Source organism: Asterias rubens, chromosome 17, assembly GCF_902459465.1.
Source record: "Asterias rubens chromosome 17, eAstRub1.3, whole genome shotgun sequence".
In the NCBI taxonomy this organism is placed as follows: domain Eukaryota; kingdom Metazoa; phylum Echinodermata; class Asteroidea; order Forcipulatida; family Asteriidae; genus Asterias; species Asterias rubens.
In genome coordinates this window covers 12,206,215-12,232,342 of record NC_047078.1, presented here as the reverse complement: position 1 = coordinate 12,232,342, position 26,128 = coordinate 12,206,215, and the positions used below count along the sequence as shown (strand labels likewise).

The 26,128-nt window shown below is 39.6% G+C and overlaps 1 protein-coding gene and 5 non-coding genes across 7 annotated transcripts in view; all 6 read left to right on the top strand.

Annotated features, from left to right (window-relative positions):
* The window catches only part of LOC117301434 (sushi domain-containing protein 2-like), a 33,620-nt gene extending 8,633 nt beyond the window's left edge, over positions 1–24,987 (top strand). Inside the window, exons 6-20 of one of the 2 annotated variants that reach the window (XM_033785423.1) lie at positions 557–728; positions 1,343–1,633; positions 2,307–2,610; positions 3,106–3,207; positions 4,090–4,302; positions 5,106–5,365; positions 6,204–6,356; positions 7,162–7,332; positions 7,715–7,845; positions 9,510–9,642; positions 10,940–11,200; positions 11,627–11,818; positions 12,361–12,531; positions 21,429–21,532; positions 23,417–24,987. In XM_033785423.1, the coding sequence (XP_033641314.1) occupies positions 557–728; positions 1,343–1,633; positions 2,307–2,610; positions 3,106–3,207; positions 4,090–4,302; positions 5,106–5,365; positions 6,204–6,356; positions 7,162–7,332; positions 7,715–7,845; positions 9,510–9,642; positions 10,940–11,200; positions 11,627–11,818; positions 12,361–12,531; positions 21,429–21,532; positions 23,417–24,229 (3,471 nt within the window). In that variant the 3' untranslated portion in view covers positions 24,230–24,987. Of the gene's footprint in view, positions 1–556; positions 729–1,342; positions 1,634–2,306; positions 2,611–3,105; positions 3,208–4,089; positions 4,303–5,105; positions 5,366–6,203; positions 6,357–7,161; positions 7,333–7,714; positions 7,846–9,509; positions 9,643–10,939; positions 11,201–11,626; positions 11,819–12,360; positions 12,532–15,448; positions 15,582–16,423; positions 19,082–21,428; positions 21,533–23,416 lie in introns of those variants that run through there. The other variant, XM_033785424.1, reaches the window with a different exon arrangement.
* Positions 21,746–21,827, top strand: Trnas-uga. The gene has a single exon. It is a non-coding gene; the product is annotated as a tRNA-Ser (tRNA).
* Positions 22,390–22,471, top strand: Trnas-aga. The gene has a single exon. It is a non-coding gene; the product is annotated as a tRNA-Ser (tRNA).
* Positions 24,988–25,630: 643 nt separating the features above from the next.
* On the top strand, positions 25,631–25,712 carry Trnas-uga. Its single transcript has one exon. It is a non-coding gene; the product is annotated as a tRNA-Ser (tRNA).
* A 93-nt stretch (positions 25,713–25,805) lies between these two features.
* Trnas-uga lies at positions 25,806–25,888 on the top strand. Its single transcript has one exon. It is a non-coding gene; the product is annotated as a tRNA-Ser (tRNA).
* An 86-nt stretch (positions 25,889–25,974) lies between these two features.
* Trnas-aga lies at positions 25,975–26,056 on the top strand. The gene has a single exon. It is a non-coding gene; the product is annotated as a tRNA-Ser (tRNA).
* The last annotated feature ends 72 nt before the right edge of the window (positions 26,057–26,128 follow it).

The window sequence follows — 26,128 nt, the reverse complement described above, 5'->3', positions numbered from 1 at the left end:
ATTCAGTCCCTACCTGTCTTTGTGGGTTTCCCCTATTGAGCAAAATCTCCCTGATTGAAAGATGTAAATGTGGAAGTGTCGTGGCCGAGCGGTTAAGAGCACTGAACTCAAACTCTGTTTCTGATCAGCATGTGGATTCAAATCTCCAGCCGTGACACTTGTGTCCTTAAGCAAGACACTTGACCATTGCTTCGTCCTTCGGATGGGACGTAAAGCCGTTGGTCCCATGTGTTGTGTAACGCATGTAAAAAGAACCCAGTGCACTTATCGAACTGAGAAGGGGTTCGCCCAGGTGTTCCTGGCTGTGGCTGCTGTGTGCGCCGTAGCACCTTTTGAACCCTTTTACTATGCTACATAACTGGATCTCGGAATTCATCACTGCAATAAAAGTTTTTATCTACTCAGCGCCTTGAGTACCTTGTTTGGTAGATAAGTGCGCTATATAAGACTTTGATATTATTTTATTATTTTTATTATTATTATTATTATAATAATGATGGCAGCTCTACAACATGCCAAAGATTGTTAGAGTTAATGATTTTGCTTTTCCTCCAAGGTTGGTTTCAACGCTGGAGACATTAAAGGTGGTCTTGCGTTCACTGAGGGAAGCTACCGTGACCTGCCTAGCGGTACTAACTGTGCTGAGCAAAGTGAGACGCACTCTGGAGCCTATGTCTTTAGAGTTGATGTGGAGCGTATGTCGTCGGCAGGCTGTCCTGGTGATACCCGTGAGTACAGTGGTTTTTGTTTGCTATTTCTTAACCCTCTGGGGAATGGGCGAGGCCCAGTCTGTAGTAGTAGGTTGTTGCTATTACACTGCCCAATTAGTGTTACAAATAATCAGTCGTAAGGGTGACCTACCACCGTACCTTCAAAAAACACACTGCCGAAGATGATTATCATAGGGGGTTAGGGTTACTTTGTAAACTTCATTACAAGTTCAGCGGCCAGCCACTCTTCTATATTCTTTTGCCCATGTCCTACATGTATGACACACATCCCACTATAGACTTGAGTAGGGGAATGCGTTTATACTAGAGGTAATTCAACCCTAAGTAAAGACCCAAGTAATTAAATGTAAACACACCCACTCATTGAAAAGGATCTATACTTTCCAAGTTTTTTGTGGCCAAACTCAGAAATTCTTTAATGGACCTTTTTCGTAAGCAATTTTTTTTTCTGTACAGCAAAATTGCCACTGTAGTGCTTTTCAAAGGGGATTTTTTTTTTTTTTACGATTTAAAAGAGGGAATCCTCACACAAAAAATCAGGATGGTAATTCTATACTACAGAAGAAAAAAATTGCTTCCCGTAATGCTTTTTTGACTTCTTGCTTTGGCAGAAAATATCGCCCTCCAGGTTGCGCCATCTTCGGGGCCCATGGTTGGCGGGAATCGCATCACCGTCATGCACGGGTGCGATCTTAACTCCAAAGAACCCGTGTGTGTCTTTACAAAGGGTGGCGTCATCCTGCAGACAGTCACCAAGGTGGAGACTATTGACTCGGCCGTTTATTGCATCCCTGGGCCGTTCTACGTGACTGAAGACGTTACCATACTGGTCTATAAATCACTGGAGCAGGCTGAAGCTGATCCTCCAGAGACCCCTTTTATTACAGCCAAGTACACAGTAGGTAAGAGTTTTCGTGGGTAGTAGTGGCGTGTCGTGGCCGGAGCGACCATGAGTGGTTAAGAGTATCGAATTCAAGTTCTTGTGGTTAAGTGATCAGAGTGGGTTTGAATCCTGGGCTTGACACTAAACCATGATGCTTTGTCAAGTACACAGTAGGTAAGAGTTTTCTTGAGTAGTAGTGGCGTGTCGTGGCCGGAGCGACCATGAGTGGTAAAGAGCATCAAATTCAAGTTCTTGTGGTTAAGTGATCAGACTGTGGACTTGGTAGCAGGAGTTGTTCTCCCCATGACTTTGGGGGCATTCTAGACCCAAATATTTGGATGTATGTCCTAGGCCTCAAATAGTCGCCACTTTGACACTAGTAACGGCTAAACTTTAATTCCCAAGATGCATTGGGGCATATTTTTTTTTGCCGGGGACACATGCAATAGTAAAAGTCACGTTAAAAGGATTGAAGGATTGTGTCAATGATGTCTGATTGTGTTGCATAAGTAAATTGTGTAAGTGACTCAATTGGTTCACTAAGCAGGAAGTCGGGACTATTTTTGTAGTAATTGTTGTGGCCAATTAACAAAGTAGTTGAAAAAGTCACGGCTCAATTAAGCAATCAATAGTTGCGACTCTGACACTTGACAATTGTTTTTGATCCTTTAAACATAACTTTTGACTTGCAGATCATCCAGACGACAGCGTGCCTAGCGTGACGCGATCCTCAGCCGACTCCTCCTCCTGGAACACGGCGGGAACGAGTCTGACAATAACGTGGGACTCAACGCTCTTCATGAGCGACACCCTGGTAACGGTCTCCGTCCTGCAGTACGATGAATCCTTAGCTGGGCAGATTCCAACTTGGGAGCTGGCCTATAACCTTGGAGTCAGCGAGCCGAATATCGGATCCTTCTCCTTTATACCAATGGCATTGGATAACATAACTGAAACCAACCCGTTTGGGATCATCCGAGTCATTGGAGAGGGCGAGTAAGTATTATTGTTTTCAATTTGAATATCTGCTGGCAGAAGTAGCTTTTTGTTAAAGAAAGTGGACACGATTGGTTACCACTCAAAATAATTGTTAGCTTAAAAACTGACTTGGTAAGGAGCAATAGAGAACTGTTGATAGTATAAAACATTGTGAGAAATGGCTCCCTCTGAAGTAATGAAGTTTTCGAGAAAGAAGTAATTTTCCACTAAACTATTTGAATTTGATTTCGAGACCTCAGAATTAGATTTTGAGGTCTCAAAATCAAGCATCTGATCTCACAACTTTTCACAGGTTTGTTATTTTGTGGATATGTTGAGACTGACTTGATGCATTTCATTGATTTGATTGATTGATATTGATAATGATATTGATTGATTGACTGATTGTTTAACTGATTGGTATTGATTGATTAGTTGATTTATTTGAATGATTGACTGATTTGATTGACTTGATTGATAATATTGATTATATTGATTCTTTTTAACTTGTAGGTACCCTGTGTCACTATTCAGCGATGTTCACATGCTAGGATATCTCCTTCATCAACCCTATCAGGATAATCCTGTAGTATGGGCTGATGAGCAATGCACAAGGTAAACTAACAATCCAAATTTATTGTGCTCCTTCAGAAAGAAAGATAGTTGAAAATGGGAAATGCCTGTTAATATTCAACGCCACAAACTGACACACACCTGAATTGCTACATTGTTTATTAATTTAGGCCGGAAAGTATAACAAAAGCACTGCATAATATAAGCATATCAAAGCAAAAGTCCCAACTGTAAGAAACATAGTTGAAAAAATACCCCACAATTTTGTACAAAAGCTTGATTTAAAAAACACTTAACTTTAAATGTACTTATGGTCAATCCTCAAAATAATTGTTGTCATAAAAACTTCTTTGGTAACAAGTAATTTAGAGATGTTGATGGTATAAAACATTGTGAGAAACGTCTCCCTTTCAAGTGACGTAGTTTTTGAGAAAGAGGTAATTTCTCACTCAAAAGACTTCAGGCCTGAAGCCTTTTATGCATCTGAAGGCAAACAAATTTGTGCATTAAGTGCTATGAAAATAGTTGTCTTTGGCAATAACAAAGGTGTCCAGTGCCTTTAACTATCACTTACAATGTGTATGGACGACGATTGGTACTGCATGTCACTATAATAAAAAATGACAACCCTGAAATCATCGTAGACGAGGATTGCTTGAAAGCTGTTTTTCTTGTGGGAAAAAAGAAAACTTATTTAGCTGCATTGCTTGTATACCACCAGTCACACAACCCACCGCGCACATAACAGAATCTGACAAAAGTTTCTGAAAATGTACAAACTTTTCTTAAAAACAGACTAGTCTTTGACAACTACCAACAGTGTCAAGCAGTGCCTTTTAATGCTGTTTTCATCGATTGCTACTTTTAACTGTTATCTACGTGTGTGTCAAATCGATGACGAAATGCTGCTCTTAATTTTTCTAGGTGGGACGCTCAAGAAGATTTGGACAACAATGCTAATGGTGAGCCCAGATACTTCAGTGATGTCACAGCTTGCCCCTGCAATCTAGACCAAGTAGAGTTGGATTTCGGAAGTTTCTTTGAGCAAACTGGTGGCTGTTCAAGAAATTTTGGCGATCCTTCATGTACACGAGAGATGAGCAGCTCAAGAAGATGTTTCTTAAGCACAAACTCAATGTGAGTAATAAAAATAAATAGAGCAAACCTACAAACATGATAGATAGACCGGAATAGACGCAATTTTCACTGTACAACACAGGGGCCTTCTGTACAACCTTCTGTACAGAAGGTTTGCTTTTGCCACATGTTCTTCCCAATGTCATGGTCGACAGAGCATTAAACCACCAACATTTTATTGCCAAAGAAATTGACAAAAAAAGGAATATCCAGAACAGAGATTAGGGGATGACATGGTCTGAAAATATATATTATTTTGATTTGTTTTAAATTGTGGGTTAAAGTAAAAACTTGCGGGCGACCCAACATTTTGTTTGACTCGTCCGACCAGCGAGTGAAAAGGTTAGTTTAGGTAAACCTCTGTTAACACGTGTTCATCTCCAATTCAATTCCATTCAAGAATACATACTCTCATAAAAGAATGACAAACAAATTTCAGTCTTTTTCATTTTTCATAATCTCAACCCTGTCCATGGTAAGTTTCCTCTTTTTTCGGCTGAAGAGTTCATGCCTGACTAACGAAAAATGAACTGGGATCTTTTGCATACATTACACAACTCACAGGACCTATAACGTCCCATCTGAAGAATGAATCAGTATTGGTTAAATGTCTTACTTTAGGACACAAGTTTGTTTTTTAATGTTTCGCTGGAGTTGAACACAGTTTGTGACGTCAAAATTCATATCGCATTCACATTAGGTATGAACCAAGCTTACGAAACATTAAACCATGCCAGCGATTTTTAAAACTATCTTCGTTTAATTTTTACATCACAACCATTTGTCATTTTGCGCCATTTCAGAGCTGGGGCAGAATGTTGCTACAGTCTCGAGGGCAATTTAATATTCTCCATGGATGACCGCACAGGAGGCAGTTCGGACAAGGCACCGATGCTGGGCGTGGCGCCTTATGCTCTGCCCGGTCATACCCCATACTTGTCCCACTGGGTGGAGGACGTTGTACCTTATCAGTTCTGCTGCCGTTGGGCGACGGATAGGTGTCGTACTTACCTTGAGAACCGACCCGGAAAGGACTGCTATGACTACAGTGCACAACAGTCAGGTATATAACGCCCATTTCAGAGAGCCGCTCTAGAGTCCCACTGAATCAAATTCTGAATTAGGCACATGAAAAGTTCGAAATCTGGAACGCTTGTAGGAGCGACTGGACGCGCTAGAAGTCAAAAGATCTACTGTTGCAGTCGTTTGGAGCGACTCTGGAGCGCCTTGGTTTCAGACATCGATCTTGTCATGAGCCAAGCCAATGGAAATGTTTTGTTTAATTTATTTGGGTCAATTCCTTGAGTCACTCCTCTATGCATCTGTCTAAAACGGGTGTTACAAGCACTTGGACCTCTTCTATTTGGAGTGGTGTCCTCAGTCAATGATGTTATGGCTGAGTTGTCCCTAGACCTTCCTGTCCCTCATGCATGTAGATTTTTCTCCAGCTGTCACAAACCCAGTGTCTCGTCTTAGCCGATCAACATAGGTCAGGTGGCCTCAAACTCTTTGAGTTTAACCTTGCTTAGGCTCCCAGAGGACAAGCTTGTTGGCTGGAAGCTCAGGGTGACCATAGCCAGATAGCAGTGCCATGCAAACTTAACTCTTCTTGCACAGATTTTGGCACCAAGCTTGGGGAACCCGAGATTGAGAACCCTGAGTTGATACCTTTGAATTGTCTTTCAATGGGAGACTTTCTGGGACGATAGAGGGCAGGTAAATCCATTGTTCTCAGAATTATGCGCATGTTCAGAACTACGTAAATAATGGAAATTTACCCGGTATGTCTGCTGCCACCTAGCGTTGGAAAGTCTCCTATTGCCAAGTCAGGATTTCATTCCGGCAACAATATTTTCAAAGGAAAAAAAACAAATGATTTTTGTATAATTATCTCTAAGCAGCTGTTGTCTTTGGTGACCCACACTTTGTGACCTTTGACGGGCGGAGGTACACCTTTAACGGCATTGGAGAATATCAACTGATGGAGGTAGCTAGCCTTGGATTCAGACTGCATGGAAGAACAGCAATGGCAACTGAGCAGGGAAGAGACCCAGGTAAGCATTTAGAAGGCTGCCCACCAAGTTATCCCAATAGGAGAACCATGTTAAAGGCAGTGGACACTATTTGTAATTACTCAAAATTAATTGTCACCATAAAAACGTACTTTGTAACGAGCAATGAAGAACTGTTGTTAGTATAAAACATTGTGAGGAACAGCTCCCTCTGAAGTATCGTAGTTTTTGAGAAAGAAGTAATTTTTCACCCATTTATGAAAAGACGGCAGGCCTGAAACCGTTATTAGGCCTCGGAAAATAGAACGCTCCTGGGATCACCTCGGGAGTCGTAGTTTTAACCATAGCACTCAAAGCAGTCAATATTTGTATACTATCACCCCCATTCTGAAACAACTTCACTGGCTCCCTATCTCTCAACGAATCATCTTCAAGCTGATGCTCATTGTTCACAAAGCTCTTAATGGCAAGGCTCCCCACTATATTTCTGAACTACTTCAAGTTTACACTCCGTCAAGGAATCTTCAATCAAGTCCCATGCTTCTCCTCGATCAATGAACCCTTGTCTTGACACTCCTAGGGTGACAGGTCTTTTTCTTCAGCTGCGCCACGCATCGGAAACTCTCTACCACTTAACCTTAGATCTTGTCTACATGTATGTACCACGAAATTCAAATCTCTTCTCAAAGGTTATCTTATGTTACAGGTTTTCAAGGACTAATTTAGTTGCTACTATTTTTCTTCTGTTTGTTTTTGGCTTTACTGCACCTATATGAACACCCAACAGGGATATTAAGTCTCAATTAATATTATTATTATTATTAGAAATATTATACCCTTTTCTTAGTTGCCAGTTTCCTCTCAGCTGTCGCCGTGCATGAAACCGGAAGTGACTCCATCCACATCGAGGTTGGGCAGCTCAGACCATTGAATCTCTACGTCGTAGGGGCAGATGGCAGCTTCAGGCAACCTGACCTATGGATGGATGGCGCAGTTTATCATCCGTTACACCTCAGGGGTAAGTGCTAGGACCTAGACCTGTGAACAAGTCGTTAATGGATAATCTCGATGGTCTAGTTGGTGTAATGACACTGCTCTAGAATTGCCAAGGTTTTGGTTTGTATCCCACCCAAGTATAAATATGCCTGAGATTTTTTCCCACAGAGAACTTGGGAAAGTACTGAGTATACAGTGCTAACAACACATCGGTGTAAGGTTAAAACCAATTAATACTCTTTATCCCTGATGCAAATTTGACATCTATTAAATCCTTAATGTATGTTGCGGTGATAGTCAAATCGTTGTAGAGTTGAGTGATTTTAGTTGATGGGAAATTCATGTAACAATATATTTTTAGCAGAAACTAAACAAAAGTGTCTATTGTTTTTTTTTCTTTTCAGGGGTATCTTTGCATGTGAGCCCTACCTTTAGAGAGATAACGCTATCCTTCCACGTCTCACATATTAACATTAAAGTGAAAGCAGAATCGCTGACACCAAGTATAACCGTGGAGGTATTGTCAGGCACAACTGTAAGCACTCAGAAGGATGTTTGATTTTATAAAAGTACAGAGTCATGACCGATTGGTTATAAGAGCATCAAATTTAAGTTCTGATGGCTATAAAGCCCTGTTCATTTTTACTTCCAGCGAATGTAAAGTGAATTTTGACATCACAGGGCTGTCTTTGCAGCGAATTTTTCACAAACATTTGTTGCGGTTTTGTGACATCGAAATTCGTATAGCATTTGTGTTCGCAGGAAGTAGCCTATGAACTGGGCTTTAGTCTTCAAGGTGTGGGTTCGAATCCCGGTTGTGACATTTGTGTTCTAGAGCAAGACATTTAACTGTTACTGCTTCTCTTCACCCAGGGGTAAATGGGTGCCTATGGGTAGGTATCCACATTCAAACCAGGACCTATAACTAAAGGGACAATAGGTCCACGTTTGCTATCACAAAGAAAATCATTGTGGTCCCTGGTTGCTATCACAAAGAGTTGAACAAAGGAGGGTCCCCGATTGCAGGTGTTTACATGCTTATGTGGGCAGAGATGGTTCTTGTTATTGATTTAGCTTAGTGCGCATAAAGCTTTCGTTGCATAGGTAGGCAAATCACTATTGTGTTTATTAATTTTGGTTTTTACCCATACACCGATGTGTGTTAGCACTGTATACTCAGTACTTTCCCGAGTCCTGTGAAAAAATATCACAGGCATGTTACTCAGGTGGGATTCGAACCCACGGCCTTTTGCAATTCTAGAGCAGTGTTGGTGACTCGTTTATATAGCACCTTCTAAAGGTTTACTAGGTTTTGTGTTCTGAAGCAAGACACTCAAAGTCCTGAACACTTTTGGTAATAACTTAAGATAATTGTTAGCATAAAAACCTACTTGCTAATGAGCAGTTGGGAGCTGTTGGTAGTATAAAAATATTGTGAAGAAAAGTGTTTAAGAAAGAGTATTTTCTCACTCAAACAATAAGACAATTCAGGCCTGATGCGTTTTATTAGCCACCTGAAAGCACACTAATTCATATGTTGGATACACCAAGTGAGAATACTGTCTTTGGCAATTAGCAGGTGTCCATAGTAGCTTTTAAGCTGACAATATTATTTTCTTATTATATAGTAAAAACATTGGTTGGCGTTAAATGCATAAGGCCATAGAAGGTCTCACTGTTGTTTTGAGACAAAGACTTTGTTTTGGGCTTTTGGCTTAGCCAGTTGTTTGTAAAACTTGTGCGCTCAGTTTACACCAAATGAGAATACTGTTCTTTGACAATATTACCAAAGGTGTCCAGTGCCACTAATGGGAAATTCATGTAATAGACGATGTGACCTGTGACATCACATGTTTACAAAAGAGCCACCAAGCCTGGAGTTCCTACAGGCACTATTTGTACACAGCCTAGTAATGGACGAAAACTTAAAATCCTGTATTATTTTATTGAGATTGCACCGTCCAATTCTTATCAACTTTTGATGTGATGAAAGGGGGCACATCTCAAAACTCGTCCAGCTTTTACTTTCATAACTCTTGGATTTATGTGGAAATTATGACAAAAATGTCAACTTTCCCATGTGACTAGTGCAGTATCTCGCCTGTCAGACTTGCCAAAGAATGTACAAAGTCGACGGATTGTAAACAAAGGTCACATTGTCTATATAAATAATCAATGAGGCATAAACCGTTGTTGCAGGTGATTGGCACAGCAGCGGTGACCGGGCTGATGGGCGACATGGACGGAGATCCTTTGAATGATATTAAGAGCATTACCGGAACTGTCTATCAGGGAGATGACCCAACCGAGATGTTTGAACTGTTCCAGACATGTGAGTAGATTTTTATTCACCTCAAAACTATTCCAGGATAATTGGTGGATAAGTTGCAGATAACTTCTGGAAAAGTTTATCCACAAAGTTTTACGTTGGTCTAGACCTGCGAGCAGAATTTAGCCACCTTTTCAAAACTTTTTCAGGATACTTAATAATAATAACAACCGCATTTCTATAGCGTCTAACACCTCAAAAAAAGTTTCTAAAGCGCCTAACACCTTTTAAAAGAAAGTCTCTGAAGCGCCTAACACCTTTTAAAAGAAAGTCTCTGAAGCGCCTAACACCTTTTAAAAGAAAGTCTGTAAAGCGCCTAACACCTTTTAAAAGAAAGTCTCTGAAGCGCCTAACACCTTTTAAAAGAAAGTCTCTGAAGCGCTTAACACCTTTTAAAAGAAAGTCTCTGAAGCGCCTAACACCTTTTAAAAGAAGGTCTCTAAAGCGCCTAACACCTTTTAAAAGAAGGTCTTTAAAGCGCCTAACACCTTTTAAAAGAAGGTCTTTAAAGCGCTCATAGGAACAAAAGAATAATTATGTTTACGATGAATTGAACAGATATGTTTTAAGAAGAGTCTAGAAACTTGAGATAGTGGTGGCTTGTTTAATGTGTCGAGGGAGATTGTTCCATAAATGAGGTGCAGCAAACTGATAACTATGTTGACCATATGGTTTGGTGGCAACAATAGGGATGATGAGTTTAATTTTTTTAGCCACAAAGACTGTAGACTATTTTGTGATTATATCATTTCTACCTTCAGCTCCTCTGAGGTATTTTCATCTGCAATACCTTTCGTCTTGTAACCCCTTTACAAGAGTGGCTTTTGGGGCAAACTTCTCCTTTTAACTTTTCAATGTTTGCAAGGCACAGCCCCGATTTATCTCCAGGACCTAGTTCACAAATACATTCCTTCGAGAAATTTACGCTCTAAGTCAAAGTCTCTTCTTGTCATTTCCACCCCTGTTACAAAATCTTATGGTGCTCGCTCTTTCCAAGTAGCTGCAGCTGAACTGTGGAATGGCTTACCCGAGTCTGTCAAGGATGCTTCCACAGTTGACACATTCAAAAATCGCATTAAAATTCATCTTTTCAACGCTTTTCAGTAACTTTCTTTGATGGTTCATTCTTCCTTTATTTAGTTTTCCTTAAAGCGCATAGGGACTTTGTTTTAGTGATATGCGCTATATAAATACGGTTTATTATTATTATTATTAAACTTGCGCACACATAAGTAAAAAATACAACAAAATTTTGACAATGCACTCAAATTAATCCAATATTTGTATATTATTTGACTAGGGGAAGCAACTACACCTGATATGTTCCACCGTGACGGAGTGACGAAAAGAGGAGACTATCGAAACACAACCTTCGTCCCCACGTTAGTGACACCCGGATCGGAGACGCTTCCGCCAAGCATTGGTACTGGGTTGGAAAGCACATGCCAGAACCTCCAGGAATGTATCTTTGACATGTCCGTCACTCAGACAGCGGAAGCTGGTCAGGCTGCATTCGCCGCTAATGCTGAATTTGTGGAGATGCAGCAGATGTTAGCGAAAGGTTGGCGAATTTTTGTTGTTGTTTTTCTGTGAATCTTGACCAATATTTTGTAGGTTTCGGACATAAATTGGTGAATCAGTTAACCGGTTAACCAGTCAATTGTTTAACCATTTCACTGGTTACAAAGCGAATGTCAGGTTAATCGTTTAACTTGTTAACAAACTGGTTATCTGGTTAAAGATGTTGGCGAAAGGTTGGCCAAAATAATGTTGTTTTTCTGTTAATGTTCACCAATTTGTTGTTGTTGTTGGAGCATTTAAATGGTTAAACCAGTTAATCGTTTAACCAGTCAACAATCATTGATTATCCATGTCACAATTTCACAGGCTAAGGGTTAATAAACGGTTATAATATATTTCAAATAGAAATTGTCTTTGCCCGTCCTGTTTAATAACATAAGGATCTCCTCGATTTACCTCTTTACAGTCGAGACGTGCCGATACATCCAAGGTCCAGAGGGCGGCCAGGTAGCCTTCTCAGATGAAACCAAGCAATACATGGTTGGAACGTCCGTCACTTTCTCGTGCGATGACGCTGCAAATATTCTAATAGGTCCAGCAACTCGCAACTGTCAATCCAATAGACAGTGGTCAAACTCAGTTGTCCCAGTCTGTATTGGTGAGTTTATATCAGACTATTTTGTTTTGTGATTGGCAGAGGATACCAGCCAGAAGCGGTGCATGTGACATGGTTTTTTGGCTGGTAATATTACTCTGGTAAGCATAATTTTTGCTGTGCCTAATGTAATAGAGCTTCTTTATCAGAGACTTTATATATATTATTTTAGGCATTGCTTGGTGGGGTATTAGTATATATTTGGTTTGCGGTGACAACATTTGTCGTGGCGGTAGTAGACTATATAGCAAGACAGTTCTCTTAAGAACAAACTCTACCCGGCAAATAGATATACACATCGTGTTACCGTTAACCCAAATATATACAGAGACTTAAGAATATTCCGTCTGCTGAGCAAAAACCAGCAGGGTATCACTCTCAGATTGTACATACTATTATGGTATGGTATTTTTTGGTGAAATATTTGTATCTCCCTTCTATAACTTGTTGGTGTGTGCGAGAAATGTAATTTCTTCTTTTAGGAGAGTTATAAGTTTCTTTATGTCTTATGACTTATGTCTTATGATTTCTCTTTTTTATAAAAGATACCGATTGTGACAGAGAGACCCTGAGTGCTGATGGAGTTGAGGTGGTAAAAGAAGGCACAGACAGTGATGGCAATATACAGGTGACGGTAGGCTGCCCCGGTACAAATGTCACATCAACTCTAACTTGCAAGAGTGGAGTGTGGACTGGAGGCAAAATTAGCTGCTCCGGTGAGTAGAACTAGATTGTAGATGCATTTTAAGATTATTTGAATGTTACGGTCTCCGTAGATGTCGTTCAAAATGTCGCAATTACTGGAAGTTTGGCCACAAAAAGTCAAAGTATCCTTTTCAATGTTTGCGGTGTATTACTTGGATCTTTGAACTTAATGGATGAGCAGTTCATATGCCTGGACAGTCAGCAGCATAACGCTACTGGCTTATTCTTCACTGTGTGGAAAAGGAATTACATAGAGATAACAGGTGTGAGTTGTCAGAGGAAAAGGATGTTTTATTCTTAACTCTCTATTTAAAAGACCCTTGTCGTTATGCTTGAGAAAATGTTGGGATTAATTGTCTAGTTCCCTGATACATTTTTCATGTTAGAGTTTTATGGACCAGTTTTAATAGCAAAAGGTGCGTTTTCAATGAAAATTTGCATCCCCTTATAGGGTGACATGACCGAGTTGTTAAGAGCATTGAATTCAAGTCCTGATGGTTAAATCATCGTATGGTGGGGTTCAAATCCTGGTCTTGGCACTTATGGCCTTGAGCAAGATGCTCTACTAAACCTTTCTTTTTACCCAGGGGTATAAAAATATGTACCTGCGAGGGTAGAGGTTGATATTGTGTATGAAAAAGCCTTTGGAGTGCTACGGTTGCCCAGGGTTGTATACCCCACAGGGAGCTGGGAACAATTACAAGAATTTTATTGGCCCATTGATCAGGGTACTAATATATTGGTACAAATGGTGAAATGTGCTATCATAAGAACTAGTTATTCTTCTAATCGGCTTCTGTGCAAACAGCAGAGCCAGTTTGTGTGAAGTAAACAGGGCTTACAGTGGAATAACTTCACATACTTACAAATGTATGTTTTATGTTTCAATCTAGGCCAACTTCACGCAAAGACCATTTTTGTCAACTATTATATTCACATATTGACTGGGAATGGGGTAAATAGTGTACGTCTATTCCCCCGAGGGGCTTTGAGTGACCAGAAGACCGAGGGGAAAATGGTCCCTCATCTGGTCACTCGCAGGCCCAAGGGGACTAGATGTTCCTTGATAACCGAATTATGCCAGTCCATATGTGTTTTTATAACACACCTCGGTCTTAAATGTGAAATAAGAAAAGAGATTCAGAAAAGAAAGGAAGTTTTTTAGTTGCTGTTCATGGGTCATGTCCAGAGACGGCGCTGTAACCAGTCAAAAATTAAAAGATTATTGCCCTTTCAGGCACTATTCCCGCAAAAAATGCATGCGCGATCACTAGACTTTATTAGTTCATCCCACGTGACCGTGCTTCTGCCAACCAAAATACAGAACAAGCAAGAGGTGTGTTAAAAAGCTTGATATTGTCTGGGAACCAGTTGGTGTTTGTTGAGCAATATAAATACTAGTCGATGAATGGTCCTTACCAACTTAGGGCCTCTTTATGGTTAACAGAAAGGCAACACCCCGTAACTGTAAATGAACAAACCTCTTTCAGGAAATTTGTTTTAAAATAATAGAGGTTTTACATTATGAGCTCTCTTAGGGTTACATTTTATGCTGGACTACATAAGAAAACCCTTGTCATAATTGTTAAGGCTTGGCAACACAGACTTGGCAACACAGGGTTGAACCAGGGCCTAACATTGACAAAATCACAATATAGAGCGCCACCAAGAGTTTAGCCCAAAAGCTATTTAAACAAATTATTTCACAATTGGATGTTACAACGATGGAGGAATTGTCATGCACAAATCACAGATGGACATTTCCATTTTGTGTTCAAAAAAGCAATTTACAACCAAATTATAAAGCGCCAGTGCGCCACCAAGAGTTGAGACCAAAATTTGTTTTTATTTCAAAGATGGAGGTTATCTAATAACAAAAAAGATGGAAATTTGAGCCCACTGCAAGTATGTTCCTGATCATGCACATAGGCAATGAGCTAATCCTTGCAAATTGTCTGCGGCAAATGTACTGCACCGTGAATCACTTATTTGGTGAACCAATAAAACAATGACTTTTAAAAAATTTCTCCCATTGTTTGGACTTCCTCGCCTTTCACCTCCAAGACCCCGGTTCGAATCCCATTAAAGGAACACGTTGCCTTGGATTGGTCGAGTTGGTCTTTGAAAAGCGTTTTGTTACCGTTTGTTATAAAATGCATATGGTTTGAAAGATGTTGTAAAAGTAGGATACAATTACCTACACAAAAATGCCACGAAATTGCGTGGTTTTCTTTTTACCTCGTCCAATAACACGGTCGGCATAGTTCGCGACGTAAAAAGAAAACCGTGCAATTTTGAGTGATACTTGTGTGGATCATTATATTCTACTTTTAAAATATCTTTCTAACCATATGCATTTCATAACAAACGTTTTCGAACACTTTTTATAGACCAACTCGTCCGATCCAAGGCAACCTTTTTCTTTAAGAGCACTACATTGAATGGGTTTTCAGTCCCTAACGGACTGCATGGGTTTTCGCTGAAATTAATTCTCCTGGGTTTTCCTCCCACTTCTAAATCAGAACATTCCTTCCTTGTCTTCTCCATGGGGTTCTTGGTTAGTGATTAAGTTTGCTTTTCTAAGGGTCCTTGACTTCTCAACCAGAGTTGACAAACAGCATGTTTTGTGTTTGTTAATTTTTTTATTGCCAATATTTTTTAGTCAAATGAAAATGTACATTTGGATTTGGGGCAGACATATCTATAAACGATGACGAAGCATTTCCAGCCCCAATCAACTTTTTGCACTCCACTTATTAGAATTACATTGCCCTCTGTTGCCTAGTCATTACAGCGCCCTCTGTTGCCCAGTCATGTTCGGGAAATGATACACCCAACCAAAATTCTGTTTAGACTAGCACCACTCATGATGTAGTCCTTCCAAGTAACTTCTATGGTGTTGCCTTTTTGTTATCCGTTATTTTCCAGTGGCCGGTTTGACGGGTGGTGCCGTGGCCGGAATTGTGGTGGCGCTGTTCATTATCATAGCCCTCGTGGTGATCGGTGTCGGCTACATCTTGTTCCGTAGGAAAGAGGGAGTGAAAGATCTCGGCCAATCAGGGTAAGTCCTGTTTGACAACATGTCTTTGTTGTTTTGATTGTTTACAATTCTTGCTTCTTACAAGTTGTGTGTTTATCCTTTAAGCTACTTTTAAAGACATTTTATGTCTTGTACCGGTGAAATTCAACCTATCGGTTGCCATAGTGTACATTCGTGTTTATGTTGTTTTATGAAACATTAAGCCAATAAGTATGAAAAAGAATGGTGGCTTGAAAGGGCCATCCAAATATTAATTTACATTAACCATTTCAACTCTACCCTAATTCAGCAAGAACCCCAATTAGGCATGTTTGACCTAAATCAGATAATTTTGACCCCAAAACGGATCACTTTGACCTCAAATGAATCAGTTTAACCCCAAACGGTTCAGTTTGACAGCAAAACGGATTTGTTTGCCAACATAAAAAGTTCCAGTCCTAATAATGTTACTGACTGAAAAAGCTGCTTTGTTTACAAGTCTCTACTTAGTGTGACCGTCTTTGGTTCACACCTAAGGCTTGAAGGCACCCATACACCCACACCAAAGCTTGTATTTGCCTGCCAACCCTGTACCTCCTATTGTCCCTCTTTTGTCGATAACCTTTTTTTGGCAACAGCTCCCATTGGTTTTGTACACGTTTTCCAACTGTGGACCTTTCCCGAACCGTGGACCCTATTGTCCTTTTTTTTATTAGAAGTTTTCGGTTTAAATGTGTATACCTATTTACCCACACACAAAATCAAAACAAAAGAGGGGGAAAAAAGAAGAGAATGCAAAATAAAGAAATAAATAAAAACATAAAATAAATAAAATAAGTAAAAAAAAAAAAAAACATTTAATTGACTTCTGTTTTTGATTTCAGAACTCAGGTGAAGGAGAATCAACCAGCTGAGAATTGGGGAATGGAACAGGAGGCAGCGGACGCCTCGGCTGCACACGCCAGCACCAGACCGAAATTCAACTCGGAAGTCTAAAGTTCAAACAACAACACCTCAACTGCAAAAACTGCTTGAAATACGACTTAGTTATCACAGCGTGCAAACAGGGCCTTATCTCATAGAGCTGCTTTAACGGCTGATTTTTGGGCTTGCTGTACACTTTCCATTTCATAGCACTGCTAACCGTAAGCACATGAAAAGGCATGCTAACCTTCCGGTGCTCACTGCACGAAAATATATGATGTCACAATGCAAATTCATGGTGATCCACGATATGGCTGCCTAATTTTTCTGCTAACCTATGAATACCCTTGCACCTTAGCAAATTTTTCTGCTACAGTAAGATTGAAAATTTGCTTACTGTTAAGCAGCGCTGTGTATTTGGGCCGTGGTCTAAAGGGATGTTTCAACTATACTGGCAAGTTTTCATTTTTAAAAAGATATAAGTGTCTTACACTTCTTGCAAGTGTTTCTGTTCGGGAAATTTAGAAGAGCACACTATTTGACCTTCCCTGGCATGATGCTTATCGGTCACTTAATGAGTGTCTGTTTTTAATTAGGATAGTAACTACCGTTTCATTTCATTGATTAATTCTGGTGGTGAAGCCAAGAACTTGATTTAGTCACTACACTAGCCAAGAACCATAGAGAAGACAAGTGAGGATGTCTCAGTTTTAGACTTTTGAAGAAAACCCTGCCTCCGTGAAGTATCAGGCTGCCTTTACCTTTATATTGTAAACACTATAAAAGTACAGAGAGTTCACCCCAACCCAATAGTGCCATCGTTTTATAATACTAATAATAGCTTTATTTAGCGCACTCCATGTACCAACAAGGTACTCTAGGCGCTTGGTACATACAGTTTTTTTTTATAAAGATAGGTTAATGAAGTTATGAATTATGAGACCCAAATCTTAAAGTGATTTTATGGGGTTTTGGTAATCATTAAGGTCAGTTTGTGTGAAGTGGGTGTGGCTTAAAGCAGAAGTTTTACACTTGGGAGCAGGGCCCATTTCTGCTTACCAGAAATTAGCAGGATACCAATAACAAATTGTACAAGATAGAATACTTTTGTTACATCTTGTTGTTTATTATCTTTTGTTACTTTGCAATTGCTTTGTTTGGTTTATAATTTGCTTATTTTTTTTTCTGCAGGTATTTTGTATGCGTTCATTTTAAATGGTGTGAAGCTGAACTATTTCTTTTTTTCATAGAAACACAGCTTAGTTCGGAAAGAATGTTATAAGTTAGGTAAATGCATTATGGGGAGGTTCCAGCGAGAAGTTTCGAGTTGGAGACTCTAGGTGGCGGCAGACCACGGTCTCGATAAAGTGTGCTTTCTCAGAACTACGTTAACAACTAACTTTATTACACACAATGCAACTACATTTGAAATAAGAATGAATTGTTTTGCATCAACAAGGTTTTCTTTGTTTCTGAAGGTTGTATATACCCGCAATGGTTTTTTATTCACTGTAATTTTCTTTTGAAAGTTTGCGTCAAAACATAAGATAAGAAATGTGTTATCCCACACTGGGGAAATTAAAACTTGCCTCAAAACATGGATCACGTTACGGCATGCGTTCATCATGCGAGTTTCAAAATGGCGTCCACAATCAATACTGCCACCTAGCGTTCTAAGATATCTCATTCGAAAAGTTGGGCAAAACGACAGACAAAATTGTTTGTTTGACTCTTCACAGGAATCGGTTAACAGTAGTCATGAGTCTTTGACCTTTAGTTTCCAGTCAAACCGACCTTCAGTTTTAGTCTAGCACCCTGTGGCTTTCAATTGAGTCATACAACCAAGGAATATTAAGTCTTTTTTTAACTAGTTGGAGGAGTTGTTTTTATTCACCAGACGCTGATTTGTATATTATGCACTAAACAACCTTTTTTTGCCAAATGATAGCCGTGTTTGTAGACTAGACTGAGATTTTCCCAACACTTCTGTGTATTTTTGGGGTGGGAATGGAATATAAATGTTTTAATTACGTAATGTAGGAGCATTGGAGATAGTCGGGTACCCGTATAAATCAGGAGTACACATGCGTAGATGAACTATAGGAGACAGGTCATCAGACAAAGATGGCTACTAATTTTGAATTCCAGAAAGTATATATATTTTATTCTAATAAGTGTGTTTGTAGGTTAATAACTGTTTAAAAACTATTCTGTACACGCCATAATCAAAGCATGTGTGCTCATGCGACGTTAGGGATGAGAAATGTCAGACTTTCATCTGAATTCAGACTTTTTTAGAGAAAAACAAATATTAACCGTAATTTTTGTCAAAAAAAAAAAATCTGCTCTTTGATCTACTTCTTTATTGCTGAGGACACTGTTACTAACAGCTCGGTGACATCTAAAACTCAGAGGTTTACCAACAGTTGGAAATGACAAAACTTCAACATACCTTCTAAATTTGTTATCCTAAGACGTTATTATTATTAATGACTCTCCCCAGTGATCTCTTTTATACGGGCAGTAGAGATCAGTGCTCTCACCCCTGGTGGTTGTCAAAGGCCAGTATTCTCACTTGGTTTATCTCAACAGCATAAAACTACAAACCTGTGAACATTTGAGCTCAATTGGTCGTCAAAGTTGCGAGATAGTAATGAAAGAAAAAGCACCCTGGTCACACGAAGTTGTGTGCTTTCAGATGCTTGATTTCGAGACCTCAAATTCTAAGCTTGAGGTCTCGAAATCAAATTCGTTGAAAATTACTTCTTTCTCGAAAACTACGTCACTTCAGAGGGAGCCGTTTCACACAATGTTTTACACTATCAACCTCTCCCCATTGCACATAACCAAATGGGGTTTTATGCCGATAATTATTTTGAGTAGTTACCAATAGTGTCCACTGCCTTTAAGCTACGTACATGTACTACACACGATTGGTAATAACGAGCAAAATATACCAAATATTGAATTCAAATTGATGTATTGTCGCAGAATATTATCACTAGTTGAAATGTATGAACTATTCCATTTTACTAGACAATACTATTTTCTGGGACAATGCACGATACAAATGCATTCGATATTTTTTATATAACTCGCACATAGATCCTTGTCATTTTGTTTACAATAAACACATTACAGAAAACGAAACCATTTTTGTATTTTAATTTTTAAGATACTTAATTTTTGTCTATAAATTGTATTAATACTTTGTAAATAAATATATGATTAATAAATTTTGATCTGAAATATATAGGAACAATTGAATGATTGCGAATGTATTATTAATATCTTCCTTAATATAGTGTAAAATGAAACATCATCAAAGAGGTGGATTTATGAAAACTACGGGAACCCGTTGGTATGGACTTCAATTACTGTCATTTGAACTTCGTTTAAACTTCATGCGAATGAGATTTACGACTTTTGACGTTACAAATAACTCACAAGGGTTGAACTGTATTCAATTCTTGCGAAAGCATTCACAATGAAAACAGGGTTGTAACGTCGAAGTTCGCATTTGCAGGATCCGATGGACCGGGCTTAACCGCTTGCACCTTCAGTAGAACCCCTGGCTGAGTTCGGGCGGTGTGCTCTTGGCCCAAGATCGATGTTCTCACGCCGATGACAACACGACCCGAGAACAATACACTCGGAACAAGATCACACACCACCTTTCATCAGGAATCAGTCGAGACAACACTGTACAAAATGGCGCAACATCATTATCGTTTGGGTGGAAGATACGTGAACAGTGATCCTACGTGTTCTTGAGCATCATAGAGCACACCGCCCGAAATAGATCCTTGAATGGCTGCCATCTCTGAGGTCACGTGCACGTTTGTTGTATGCACCGCACAAAACTCTCAGCCAATGAAATGCCTTCCTTATACAAGATGTCTATGGCACGTTTAAAAACGCTTATGCAAAAAGCTCTTGCTGTGTCTGATGAAGTAATTATTGTTGCAACGGAAGCTCATGCAGTTGTTTTTTTTAATTTAATTAACCCTTACCCTAACCATACAATCCTGGCCATATCTCGTGGCCCCCGCACCACGACCCCATGCCCCCTTTCAATGTTGGCTCTCATTGCGCGGTCTTCGCTACCATCAACATTGAGCGGGGAAGCGGGTGTTTATAGTCATATTGCGAATGGGTGGCCCTAGCATTTTGACCGGGATCGTAGCTACTACTAACCTCCTTTTGTATGGTTTTAAAGTCAGCAAATGTCCCCTGTTTGCTCTTTACAGCTGACGTTGTCTTCAACCCTTTTTTAAAACCTAACTTATGTCATTGTTCAACCGTTCTGTCAGTTCGTTCTTGTTCCTGTTTATGGTGTGTTTGTCTGGCCATCAGGTACCATGTCTCGGCTTCTATAACCCAATACTCTGCCTCGTTAATCAATGTTTTGGCTATCAGTCCAGATTTCAAAAGGGCTGAAGGGGTGAGCAGCACTTTGGGGTAAAAGCTGGTAGCATACCTATAGTTTTACTTATTTTGTCCCTGAAAATCACATTTAAAACAACACAAAAAAAAAAACAGCAGACGACAGAACTTTACATGCAAAAATATTCAGGTTCTGCTGTTGTTCCATACAGTGGTTGTCAGGGTACCTTTAAAGTCAGGTATCTTGTTAGTGTGGTATCCGGTTCAGAGTTAGTGTAAACTAGGGGCCTTTTAGAAACCACGGCTTCGGCTCTGGATTTGGCTCAGGCTAGCCTGGCCCCGCGGTTGTTTTGACAATTGCGGGTGTTTTTCGTAGGCGCTCAGGGCGTCATGGAGCTTGAAGCGAGGATGGAGCTTGAAGCCGAATCCAAAGCCGAAACCGTGGTTTCGATAAGGGCCTAGGTTTGTTACCAACTTTTACTTAAAAATGCCGTTCTATTTTTTTATGTTTTTTTGTTTTTTTTTATAGACTTTATGCATTGTTGAAAACTTTTATGTCATTTTATTTGTACTATACAGATGGGCGTTTACGGACTGTAGGAATATCCCTTGGACTGGTCTTCGTGGTCTTCACATGCTTTGCAGTTATCGCCTGCAGTGTGATGATCTACAAGAGAAAACCGGTAAGGAGCCAGTCAAAACAATAACAAAGAAACAAGTCCCCCCCAAAAAAAAAATAATAATAAATAATAAATAAATAAATAAAAAAAAATACTCCATCGAACATACAAACAAATAAGACACCCCCAAAACCTCAGAAAAATACCAGATCACAAAGACTAAAAAACCGGATACTACAATAATTCTATAAGCATGTACATCACATCTCATCAAGCGTAGTCGTGGCCGAGTGGTTAAGGCGACAGACTTGAAATCTGTTGGGGTCTCCCCGCGCAAGTTCGAATCCTGCCGACTACGATTTTCCTTTTCCATGTATTTTTCGGCTTTGGGCAAAAAGAAACAATTAATTGTGGGCAAAATTCACTTTACTGATGTGTAGTCTTGACCGAGCAGTAAGGGCAATAGACTAAAAATCTATTGGGGTCTCCCCGCACAGGTTCGAATCCTGCCGACTACGTTTTGCCTTACTTTGTTTCATAAGCATTGCAGTAAAAGCTACAAAATAGTCCATAAATACTGTAAGTAGATATTAATTGAAACAAGTAGTCGTGGCCGAGCGGTTAAGGCGATAGACTAGAAATCTATTGGGGTTCGAATCCTGCCGACTACGTTTTGCCTTACTTTGTTTCATAAGCATTGCAGTAAAAGCTACAAAATAGTCCATAAATACTGAAAGTAGATATGTGAAACAAGTAGTCATTGACGAGCGTTTAAGGCGATAGACTAGAAATCTATTGGGGTCTCCCCGCACAGGTTCGAATCCTGCGGACTACGTTTTGCCTTACTTTGTTTCATAAGCATTGCAGTAAAAGCTACAAAATAGTCCATAAATACTGCAAGTAGATATTAATTGAAACAAGTAGTCGTGGCCGAGCGGTTAAGGCGATAGACTAGAAATCCATTGGGGTCTCCCCGCGCAGGTTCGAATCCTGCCGACTACGTTCTTTTGGTCCATTTCCTGGTTGTTGCTTGATGACTATGTTTTCTAACGCGGTTTAAATTTTTACAAACTGGGAATCTATTTCGAGCACTCGGGATGAGCTATCCAATTTAAAGTCCCAATTTCATAGCGCTGCTTAACAGTAAGCACATGTCGTGCACTATAGCAAAACAACAACTGCTTTAGTGTAAGTGTTGTTCACAGGATCGCATGAGAATTAGACGGCCGGCTGTAATACCTTTTCTCCATGGATTTACATTGTTACGTCATTCATTTTCATACAGTAAGCACCGTAAGGTTAGCATGCCTTATCGTGTGCTTACGGTTAGCATATCGCTATGAAATTGAAAATTGATACAGTAAGCCCAAAATCAGCGTAAGCACTCTATGAAAGTGGCCCTTTGTAAATAACCTGAGATAATTTACTGAAAGATGATGTCATCATAAACGAACGATAATGTCATCCTGAGATATTTTATCTCAGGATGCCGACTTCTTGGAAGTAGAATGTCGGCTTCAAAATAAATTATTTCATCACGGGATGACGGCATCTAAAAAGTAGGATGTTGTCTTTGCAAGAAAACGTCTAAATTGAGCTTTGCATGGTGTGGATAAAAGAGTAACTATAAATACAAATATGAACAGTAGACTTGCGAGTAACCATGTGAAAAATCTCTTATGAGGGAGTGTTGGCTCTGAAAAGAGTCGGTTTGGTCTCGACGTTTCGAACAGTATCTGCTCGTCTTCAGGAAAAAAAGATTTTACATGTACCCGCAAGTCAACTATTCATATTTATTCTTATTAAGAAAATGTATGTTATCCCGTAGCTACGCCGGTGATTGTGCCTTGAATCAATTTATTTTGCTTGACTATACAGCATATAACATATTAATTTAGCGGTTTCCTTTATTAACAGTAATTCTCATATTGTGATCTCGAATCTTAGAAACGATGGTCACCATGGTCTCGACAGCATACGTACAGCGTTGTGGCGCAATCAGACACCCGGGGCATACAGATGCAAGCATCCGGAACGGTAGTCTCCACTACAGCTGTTGTAAATATTGAGCCCTCCATACCAGACGTAGTCTCCCATACAACTGAAGACGAAAACGATGTTGGAGACGTGTACCTAGGTCCAGACATTGACCCAGTCGTTACCGGGGTTGAAGCTTCCAAAGGTGATGGGACCAAGGTTGACAAACTTGCCGGAAAAAAACTTGGCTACAAAGATTCACAAGAGGGCAGTTTGGCAAATACTGACACACTTGCTGAGAACAAACCAATCCTCGGGGACCCGCAAGATCAAGAGGCTGATGCAACCAAGATTGACAAATCTGCCGTAAGCAAACTTGGCCTCGAAGATCCACCCGAGGGAGGTGCGGCCAATGATGATAAAATTGTCAAGGACAAACCTAGCCTCGTAGACCCACAAGATAAAGAGGGTGGTGCGACCATTGCTGACAAAGTGGCCGCAAACAAACCTAGCCTTGAAGATCCACAGGACGATGACGCGACAAATGCTGTCAAAAAATATGCCTCAAACAAACCTGACCTTAAAGATCCACAAGAGGGCGCCTGTCCAACTCCCCCACCAAAACCAACGAGACGAGGACAACCGGAAGCTCAAAAGATAGATATGGGAAAGGTCAAGGATACACCAGAACCTGCTGGACAACATCAAGAAGATCTAAATCCAGCTCTTGAACCCCTGGAGGATTTCGATAAAAAACCAGTAGTGAAAGAGCACTTCATTTAAACAGAGGTACGACAATTATTTTGAGTAATAACCAATAGGGTCCAGGGCCTTTAAGGGCTAAGTCAAGTAGTAGTTATTTATTTAAAAAAAACTGCTAAAATTAAGAATCTCGGCTAAAAAGTAGGATGGCATTCCTACGTAGAGTTAGGAAACAAAATCAAAGTAACTTTCCGATGCTTCTCTAACAGACGAATGAAAAAAAAAAAAATAATCAGTAATATTTTAAATAAAGTTTTATATATTTCAAAATACGAGCAAAGTTGCAATTTTTTTTCCCTGTGGAACCGGCATTGTGGTTCCATTCATATAACGAAAAACTCTCCTTGGACGTTTGGAGATTATTGAAAAAAATTGATATTATAATTAGATTACTTGTTTCGAATGACTTAAAACTATGAAGTAACTATAATGCGCGTTCAACTAAAAACGGTGATGTTCTGAGAAGAGAGTTGGCTCTAGTTTTCTTGCTTGTAAACTCGCATGTATGTTTACTGTTGTACAATAATATTGCTTGAAAGTTCTTGGTTTTAACTTGATAATACTGGCAAGCTCTTTGTATGTACTCGCAAATAGTTGTGGTTGTATACCCGCAAGTAACTTGGTTACTGGCAAGTTAACTGATAGGCCTATATTTGTACTTGTAATTATCAGCACCATGCAATGTGTCAAACTTCAACGACTCCAAACTGTTAAAGCCATTATACACTTTCGGAACAGAAAAAAACATATAAAAGTTCACAGATTTACAAATAACTTACTGGGTTTACGGAAGGTAGTGGTGAAAGACTTCTCTCGAAATATTATTCCATGAAATGCTTTTCTTTTTTGAGAAAACATTAATACAATTATGAATTCTCGATATCGAGAATTACGGATCTGTTTTAAACACGTTTTAAACGTGTGGAAACAAGGCTGGGTTTTCCCGTTATTTTCTCCCGACTCCGATGACCGAATGAGCCTATTTCACAGGTTTGTTATTTTGTACATAAGTTGTGATCACCAAGTGTGGGCCTTTGGACAATACTGTTTACCGAAAGTGCTTTAAGAATTTATTATGTTCAGATTGTCGACTTGGCTGCATGTTCGGAGTGTCGACTTAAAATTGTTCACAGCGTCGACATGAAATAGAGTTTACCCTGCATGCAGGAAAAGTCTGCTAAAACATTGAGACATTCTAGTTTATTACCCGAATAATAAGGAAAGTATAATATTATGGATTTCACCTTAACGGAAGTTAATTGTTGTTGTTCCTCATTTTTGTTGCAAATATCAACAAATTAAAAATTATATAAAATAAACTGTTGAGTATGTGTTCCATTTAATCTCTCTTCATTAAAGTCTTAAAATAGTTGTACTTTGAGAGTCAAACTAATTTTCGTTGATTTCCACTGAAGTTCACGTGTAGTCGTGGCCGAGTGGTTAAGGCGACAGACTTGAAATCTGTTGGGGTCTCCCCGCGCAGGTTCGAACCCTGCCGACTACGTCTTTTTTAATTATATTCCCCCAAAAATATTTCTCGCAAGTGGTTTGGAGTTTACATAAATATTGCAACTTGGAAAGGGTGCATTGTACGGCAGTAGTCGTGGCCGAGCGGTTAAGGCGACAGAATTGAAATCTGTTGGGGGTCTTCCCGCGCAGGTTCAAATCCTGCCGACTACGTTTTGCCTTACTTTGTTTCAAAAGATTTGCAGTAAAAGCTTAAACAATAGTCCATAAATACTGCAAGTAGATATTAATTGAAACAAGTAGTCGTGGCCGAGCGGTTAAGGCGATAGACTAGAAATCTATTGGGGTCTCCCCGCGCAGGTTCGAATCCTGCCGACTACGTTTTGCCTTACTTTGTTTCAAAAGATTTGCAGTTAAAGCTTTAAAAAATAGTCCCTAAATACTGCAAGTAGA